Below are 8720 nucleotides of genomic sequence, written 5' to 3'. Positions count from 1 at the left end.
AGGCTGGGAGGGAGGGGCTTCTCCAGGGCTGCCCAGGCCAGGCTGACCCCCCTCCCAGCAGCATCTTCTGTTGTCCCAGAGCCACCTCTGCAGGGTTTGGGAAGCTGGATTCTGGTCCCGGTCCCTGCTCTGAGGCCAGGATGCATCGCCGGCTTTCTGGGAAAGGGCACGGGGACAGCACACTAGGTTGCACACAGACCGCAGAGGCCACCAAAGACCTCCTCCTCCAAGCCCCTCCCACTGCCCTGGGGCTCCCGGGCCAGGACGTACTGTTCACACCTGTCTTTCTGTCTGTCTGGGCTGGGAGCCCATGAGGACAGCCAGGCGTTGACCTGAGTACACCCTGCACCCCGTAGCTGGACAGTCTTGGTGGGAAGAGCTGCAGGTGGGCAGGACATCAGGGCACAAGTGCTGTGGAGACCACCCCAGCCTGGGGGAGTCTGGGCAGGACCCTCCCTCGGTCTTTGCACCCCCGTCCTTGTCCCTCTAGTCCAGGACCACTGGCCCAGGCCACCAGGGATCCCCGAAGCTGCCCTCCAGGCCTGGGGAGCAATCCTGGGAGACCAGGTGGGTCTGGACCAGCTCTGAGAACCACTCCCTCTGCTCCTGTAAAGTCACTCCACCCTTTGGGATTCGTGCTCTCATCTGCGATCTAAGCTCATCGCAGTGTCCCACAGAGGAGCAGTGTCCCACAGAGGGGCACTGAGAACACGCCAGTCAGAGCCTGGGTGCCATGGAGCCAAGGACGCCAGAGCTGCAGAACCCCTCTATCTAGTTCCTTTCTTCTTATTGGCACCCCCCCCCCCCCGTAGCACAGGCTCAGGCCCCTCAAAATCTGGGGACAGCAGGGACCTGGGGACTCTAGGTGCCAGCGTCACAACCTTCCAGACTAAAGGGAAGAGCAGTGGGGACCCCCAGGTTCAGGGGAGCTGAGCCCAGACCCCCATCTGTACATGCCCTGGAGAACTGAGCTGGACACACAGACGGGGCTCCGCCCCCTCGCCTCTCCACACCCTCCCCTCCTCTGTCAGGGCTGGGGGCTGAGACCTGGATGGGGGTCCTCCAGCCTGGCCACTCGGTCCACACCTGCAGGACCACCCTGCTGACTCATGCTGGGAGGGACTCATTGTGGGTTCAGCTATATGCACACACATTTGGGTCCGTGATGTTTTCACACCAGCACTATGAAAATTCCTCCAAAATCAATTTCCGTGTCCACATTTCTGTGCTTGGAGCCCTCAACCGACAGAGGTTTCCTTTAAAAATAAAATCACCAGTCATCCTCCTGCCTCCTCCCATAGAGATGTGTTAACGTGAGTTGTCCTACTCGGCTGGAAGCGAAGGCAAAACCTGGCGGGTTGTCTCTTTAAATCGCTCTGCAGTGTGATGGGCGCGGGAAGAACCATTCCCAGCCTGCCGCAGGGAGCGGCCCGCGCCGGCGGCCTCCCCCATCCCCATGGTTACGGCTCCTGCTTCCCGCCGGCCGTGGTCCCGGCTGTCGCCCTCGCCCTCGGAAGCAGGCGCAGAGGCGGCTGGCAGTCCTTGCCGAGTTCTGAAAGCTGCCTGCTGAGAATTGCATTGCATGTCTGCCGGCGCTGGCTGTGACTCACCCCGCTGCAGGCTTGCAATCTGTTGACAACTCCACTTGCAAGCCCCAGCCACCGCTCCCGGGATGGGGGACTATTGCCCGGCACAGAGAGCTCACCACATCCTGCCGGCAAGGGGAAGCACAGCACTGTTGCCACTCCAGCTGTTTCTGCCAAAATAGGTGAGAAGTTGGGCAGTGTTTCTGTGGGGTCTGGGGCGGGGGGTGGCCCAGGTGGGGAAGCAGCCGGATGGGGGAGGCCAGGTTGCAACGTCTGGCCGCAGCGTCCATTCAGTGCCATTTGGCGGACATCAGTGCCAACAGGCTGAGGTGAATCCCGCTCTTGGAAATGCAGGTTCTGAACAACTTTGGGTCAAGCCGAGGGCACGGAGCCCCCACCGAAATCCTTGTCTGTGGGGAAAACGGCTGCCCGAGGTCGGCCGCATACAGGCAGCGGAAGGTTCCGCCTGCCCAGGGCTGGCTGTTCTCTGGGAGGTTAATTCAAGGTTTATTTGATTCTCTTGACTTAAACTGACAGGCAGTTGAAACGGTCGACTTCAGTTTCCTGTGCCTGGATGACAAGCAGAGGTTGATTTTTAAATATGGAGAAGGAAGAGCTCCCCGGAGGGCAGTCTGGCTGTCTCTGCCTCCACCAGGGCCATGGAGGCTCGCCAAGCCCCGGTCGTCCCCGGCAGAGCACAGGCCCGAGCCAGACAGTCCAACAGGCGGCTGGGCTGAGAACAGCCGAGATGGTGGCAACTCCAGAGTTGCGGGGGGGCTGCAGGCAGCGGGTGGACCCCTGCCCTGACCAGCCCTGTCTTCACAGGTGGGTGCAGCCTCGAGGCCCGTGGTCTGGGGCTGGACTCTGGCTGCTGTTTGGGACCTTGACCTCTGGACCTCCATGGAGGCTGGCGGGGAGAAAGGCGCCACATAGCCGGTGGCCAGCGACCCACCGTCACCCACCCAGCACTGACCCTCCCACAAGTTCGCAGCGCTCATGGTGAGTCCTCCCCTGCCACACCGCTTGGGGTCCAGCGGGGGCCACGCCAAGGGCGGCCACCCAGTCATCGAGGTTCCAGGCAGGAAAAGTGAGTTGTCGCCTGGGCAGTTAGCAGGCAGTGGGCACATGCTCATTCTTGGGGGCAGGGGTCCTGTGGGGCGGGGGCGGGGCTGGAGGGAGGCGGGTCTCCGACTGCCCGCCGCTGTCTCCTGCTTGCTCATGTGGGTCATACTAATTAGCTGACAGCTGCCGCAATGTTGAATCACTTCATCAGCAGAGCAGAATCTGCCCTGTGCCCCCGTCTCAGGCGGATCCATGGCCTTGGGCTGGGGTCCCTTCCACTCTGTCCTGTGCCTGGCAGACGGTTGTCCCCTGGCAGCCCTTCCCCTCAGAAAGTTGGCAGAACAGGAGGACGCCATGGTGGGCTTCGGCAGCACGTGCAGCAAACAGGGAGTGTGTCTCACTGGAAAAGGGGGCTGTTTGGGCTCCTCATGTGAGCCTCATGGTGGCTGCTGCCGATTGGGACTCCGGAGGGTTGACGGCGGAGTGAATAATGCATTGTGTGTGTTTGTAAGGGACAGCGGCAGGGCGTGTGCAGGGAATGCTGATGGCCACAGGACAGTGCGGCCGGCAGCGGCCATGGCACAGACGCCGACAATGAGTCCTCATGCAGACCCGGTTGTCTGCTTCGTAAGGACTGGTCCATCTGAGTCCCTGGTTCATTTTCTTCTTGGTTGGAAATGTCCAAACAGGAGAGATGCTTTTTGCCAAAAACCAGCATCATTTGCAAAGCTGCCCCACTGGGGCCTTGGAGGCTGGAAGGACGGCAGCGACCTGCCTCTCAGACGTCCAAGAGGCTGCCTGTCCTGGGCATAGGTCACACTTCAGAGGGGAAGGCAGCTGGCCCGGCCCCCAGCTCAATGGAGCACTTGTTGCCCACAGATGCCACGCCCAGCATGGCCACAGCCTCCAGGGTGGCAGCACTCAAAGTTTCTCATCCTCAAATCTAGATCCCCATTTGCAGTGGAACATGAGAGGTCCCACTGGCAGAGGGAGGGCGAGCTGACAGGTGCCCCAGAAGGTGGGGCCGGGCCCGCCCCTCAGACCTCGCAGGCGGCCGGCTGCCCCATCTATGCCTCCCCACCCCTGACTCGTCGGCCCTTCCACACCAACGGCATGGTCTCCCCGAAGCTGAGAATGTGCCTTGTGTCTGCTCTGTGCCCGTTCTGTACACGCCCTGCTCCGTTTGAGGCCAACGGGTCTGCACGCTGCGCTGGCTGGTCCCAGACCGAAAACCAGCCGAGTGAGCACTGCCCGGAGAGCCTAGTTTCAGCAGTGTGTTGGGGTTTTGTCCTTCCTAAATGACGGTGCACTGGGCCGCATTTCTGGAAGGAGTGGTGTGCCCAGCGTCATGTGCAGGGTGGCAACTCTGGTGGAGCACTTTGCTGTGTGTGTCTGAGTCTGCGGTGTAGATGTGCGGTGTTTACGTGCGGGCAAGTTCACCGCAGGGTCACGGGGGGTGAGGGAGGGAAGCCTGGAGCCCCAGCCATGGGGTGCCTGCCACCTGAGGTCGGCAAGCCACCTTCTAGATCCTTCGGGGAAAGAGGCGTCTGCGGCCACATGCTGAAGCTGAATTGTGCTGAGTCCCAAGCAGGCCTGTGCTTCTGTCTGCCTCAGGCGCTGGGTAGGGTCTTGGAGGCCTGTGGCCAAGCGGCAGCCCAGACTCCAGCATCTGAAGCCCAGGCCAGCAGGTCCCCTTGTCATCATCACAGCTGTCAGGAAACCCAGCAGACTGGCTCGGCTTGTCTCGCTGTGTTTCTGTGCTGTGCGGCTGGGGCCCAAATGCAGCAGGTCCAGGGTGCCCATTGGAGTGTGGCCTGTCACCTCCTGGGCCCCTCACACTCCCCTGGGGCAATGAGCTTTCTTCAGGCTCTGGAAGCAGGCATTGTCCAAACCGTCGCACTTTCTGTTTCCTTTCAGATAGTCCGTGGTCTGACTGAGGCCGGTGGGAGGGCGGCAGCCCTGGCCTCACAGGTGGGCGCTGGTCTCCCAGCCACTGTCTTACGGCCTGAGGTGACTTCAGCGAGTGACTCTGCTGCTCACCAGGTCGCAATGAGGGGTGCTCCAGTCTCTAGTGACACAAAGGCCACTTGGTGCCTTCGCTTCGGGGGTGCCCTTGTCCCTAGAGGTGTCAGAGACAGCAGGGCTGGGGCTTTCATGGAGACCCCGGCAGAGCCCCCACATGCCGGGGGCAGGGCTGAGCGTGGTGTCTCAGTGTCCTTGGCCACGTCCTCCAGGGGTATGAAGCCAGGACAGGTGAGAGGCCAGGCCTGTCCCAGCCGTGCCTGGAGCCGAGACACACGTGCCCAGGACAGCCCTTTTCTGCACAGAAGCACCCCACATTCGAAAAAGGGAACAAGGGAATTGAAACCCCCAAAGAGTGCAGGGTGGGAGCGGGGTGAAGACCAAGGAAGCTGGTGCTGTCGGCGAGCCGGGAGAGCTGGCTCAGGGCGGTGCCAGGTGGGGGGCAGAGGGGCCGAGAGGGTGGGAACAGCTGGTGGTCTGAGCCGAGTCAGAACCGGGCCCAAAGCCGGTCAGCAGAGTGGCAGTGCTGCCACTGCCAAGCCGCCTGCCAGGGCCCCTGCTGGCACCTGGAGGACGGCCCTCGATCCTGCCAACGCTTCAGAACTTCAGTGACTTCTGTTTGTTGCTTTTAACTCAGTCCCATATTTAAATTTCTAAACACTTATAAAACCTACCTTCATCCCACAAATGGCGTGTCACCCATCTAACCAGGCCCCTTACCATGAACAATTTTGAGCAAGTAACCCCCGGTCTACAAGCAACGTCCCTCTCACACTTCTCATCATGTTTCTGTGCAAAGCTCTTCAGAATCCGACCAGCCCACACGCCTGTCCAAAGGCAACTGTAACAAACTATGTAAATGTAACATCCAATTAGGGTAATTTGTGCTGCGAATGAATAAATTACTTATCTTTTGCCTCTGCCTTTCCCAGGGGAACACTTTGATGGAAGGTTGACAGGTCAATAAGATGCAATTATCATTGAAAAGGCGACAAGGGACATCAGCCTGTAATGAAATCAGTCTTGGTTGGTACAGAGCCGGGAGGAAGGACATCCGGTGTGCCCTCGCCACCCGCAGGCCTGGCCAAGACCCTGTGGAGGCGAGAAGGCTGGCGTCCCGCGTCCTCCCCTCCCGCCCCCCAGCCTTTCTGCTGTGAGGCCCCAGCTCCGACCAGCGGCCCTGGTTCACAGGGTGCTGCTGGGTCCGTGGCCGCTGGGGACGTGTCTGGAGCAGTCAGTCAGCTTTGAGGGCCACACACCCGACCACCGTGAGGATTTTCTCATGGAAAGCTTGCAAAGTACCTTCTCCCAACAGGAGCTTGTACATGTGTGAACTTTAAAATAGAAAATATATCTCCATTTTGCATTACCTACTTTGAATTTTAAATGTCACCTCTAAAAATGTAGAAAGGCACTGCTGATAACTGATTTGGAGAAAGAAAAAAATAGGAGGCCAAAGGGAGTCGAATGTTTCTTATAAAACATACACTGTGGGTGCAGCTGCTCAGGACTCAGGGTTCGGGGGCCCCTCGGCTGCCTGCCCTCCACGGAAGCCTTGAAACTGGGCCCTCGGAGAAGGGAGAGTCGAAGGCCGGTGACGTCCCAGCACGAGAACGCTGGCCGGCGGATGGCAGGGAAAGCCTGTGTTGTGAAAGGACACTCCAAAGTGTTTGCAGGAAAACCCATCTGACTTCTATGTGACTTACCTAACAGAAAGGGGGTTTGCATATGTGAATAAGAACCGACAGATAAGATGCGTTTCAACGTAAGCTCTGATGTGGGTCCTGGGTGCCAGACACGTCTGCAATCCTGGGGACGGATGTGCTGTGACACATCACACGGACAGACCATCAGGACGTCAGCTCTGCTCTCTGCCATCATCCCTGCCCCCACGTCCCCCCCACCAAGAGTCAGGGGTGTTTGGGGGGCAGTGCAGGTCCCCGGGCATTCACACCCCAGTGACAGCACCCCCATGAAAGTCCATGAAGGGAGGCAAGTCCCCAGAGGTGTGGAAACCACCCCACCATTCAGCAGAGGACCAGGGCACTGGTCCTGACAAGTAGGGAGGGGCTGGACACAGGGTGGACCGCATGTTCAGACATGACCCCCATGCTCTGGCCAGCAGGGCTGTACGTGAACAGCGAGGCTGTTTTAGACCCTGGGTGGATGCCACGGGAGGGAAACCCTCCGCCCCCCGGCAGGAATCGCCTGGGGACATGGCTGGTGCCCAGGTGTTCTCCTGCCGACAACACACTTGTGGAAGAAACAGCGAGTGAAAAGATAACTTGAATGTCGGGATTTGACCAAGAAAAGTGACTTTCGCAGTTTCGCATTTGGCAGGAAGCATGACAACTGTAGGAGAACCTTAGAAGTCTCTGGGGCCACCAGGATCCCCTTCCCGCCCTCGCTTGATGGCAGATGCCCCAGAGTTTTGGTGTGTGAGTGCTTCTGGCAGCCCAGGACGTCAGCGGCTAATGTCCCCCAAACGATGGCATTCAGTGACTTCACTGCTCTTCACCAATAGGCAGTTCTGTCCTTTGTCACAGAAACGCATCCCCCACAGGTGAACTGTCCTTGTTGCAGGATGGAGGGCACAGCTGGTGCTGCCCTGCCCGCTGTTGTGTGCGGCTGTAAGGCCAGGACGGCTTCCTGCACAAGCCTGGGCCGCAGACACTCCCTCAGGGACCAGCAGGCATGGCCATCCTGGTCGGCTGGTGCACGCAGGGCCACTAGGTCTCCTGTGTGGGCACTGCAGCCCCGGTGTCCCTGTCCCCTGGCAGTGGCATCTGATGCTGTCTCTCCCCTGAGCTCACAACTCAGTGGGAATCGGGTGCATGGCGTGAGCATCCTGCCGAAGCTCGTGGTCCAGGAGTCGGCTGCTCTGTGCACGTCCACGCCAGCCCTGCAGACCCTGAACCGTAGACAGTCAGGACTGAAGTCCGGTGCCCCCGTGGTGTCCCCTGCTGTCTGCCAGCACCACAGCGGCCTTCCTTGGTCGCATCCTGTGAGCTGCTTGTTCCAGCCCCGGCTGCTATTTCTAGCCTCATGGTCGGCCAGGTCCCTCGGGGGTCAGACTATGAGGGGTCCCCTTGGCATCCAGGGACTTTCATGTGGAGGGCTCTCTGCTGTCACGGCAGCAGCTGATGGGACCCAGTCACGAGGGAAATGGCCAGGGGCTGTCAGAGCCCTGTAGAGACGCCTCACTGAGCACACACTGAACATAGAGGCCCAGGTGGGGAGCCCACGAGGCCGGGGCGCCCCCTGCCTGAGCACTCACCCTGGCAGGCTGTCTGCTTCGCTGAGACCTAGCAAACCCCTTGATTCAGAAATTGTCCTGAACGACTCGCAGGGGCAGGGCGCGGCCTCCAGGAGACGCCCCAGCTCTGCCGCGCGCAGCCTTTCGGCCACGTTTCTCATGTGCCCCGCTCTGTGTTCCCTCCAGGATTTGAAGACCGTGCTATCTCTGCCCCAGCACCCAGGGGAGTTCCTGCACCCGGTGGTGTACGCCTGCACGGCCGTCATGCTGCTGTGCGTGCTTGCTTCCGTCATCACCTACCTCGTGCACCGGAGGTGAGGCCCCTCTCTGCCCTGAGGCTTCCTGCTCTCGCCGGCACAGGCAAGCCCTGAAGCGGGGTCTCCTACCTCGTAGCAGGAAGTACCTGGAAGGTCCTTCACACAAGCCAGCCAGCCTGAGCCCGCCCAGCACCCGGGTGGCCCTGGAGGCGGCCTGAGTGTCAGGGACAGCTGTGGCCCTCATTCCGGCCTCTATGTTCCTACCAAGTGGGTGAGAGTTCTTCCCCCAACGACGCAGAGAGAGTTCAGGTGCCTGAGAGCCCACGTCCGTGGAAGTTAAAGCAGCCAGCAGACCCTAACTCACCTCTGCATTTTGCCTTTTTACCTAGAAAAGGAAGTCTAGTTGGTTTTCTACTGAGCTGGTTTCCTGGCCACCTCTGCCTTGGAGTTGGGAGATGACCTGGGAATGTCCCCCTCACTTAAAGATGCCCTGGGAAATGTGGGGAGGGGCCCCGGCCACAGTCAGGGACAAACCCC

The 8720-nt window shown here is 60.0% G+C and overlaps 1 protein-coding gene across 1 annotated transcript in view; it reads left to right on the top strand.

Annotated features, from left to right (window-relative positions):
- Positions 1-857: 857 nt before the first annotated feature.
- Positions 858-8720, top strand: part of ADGRA1 (adhesion G protein-coupled receptor A1) — a 29602-nt gene continuing 21739 nt past the window's right edge. The window contains exons 1-3 of the mRNA XM_019728307.3: positions 858-1768; positions 2412-2585; positions 8113-8240. Coding sequence (XP_019583866.3) covers positions 2583-2585; positions 8113-8240 — 131 coding nt within the window. The 5' untranslated portion in view covers positions 858-1768; positions 2412-2582. The remainder of the gene's footprint in view (positions 1769-2411; positions 2586-8112; positions 8241-8720) is intronic.

This window comes from Rhinolophus sinicus, chromosome 15 (assembly GCF_057876585.1).
Source record: "Rhinolophus sinicus isolate RSI-liver-muscle chromosome 15, RSI-T2T, whole genome shotgun sequence".
In the NCBI taxonomy this organism is placed as follows: Eukaryota; Metazoa; Chordata; class Mammalia; order Chiroptera; family Rhinolophidae; genus Rhinolophus; species Rhinolophus sinicus.
Note: the sequence above shows the minus strand (reverse complement) of the source record. Positions and strands in the feature narration are given on the sequence as shown.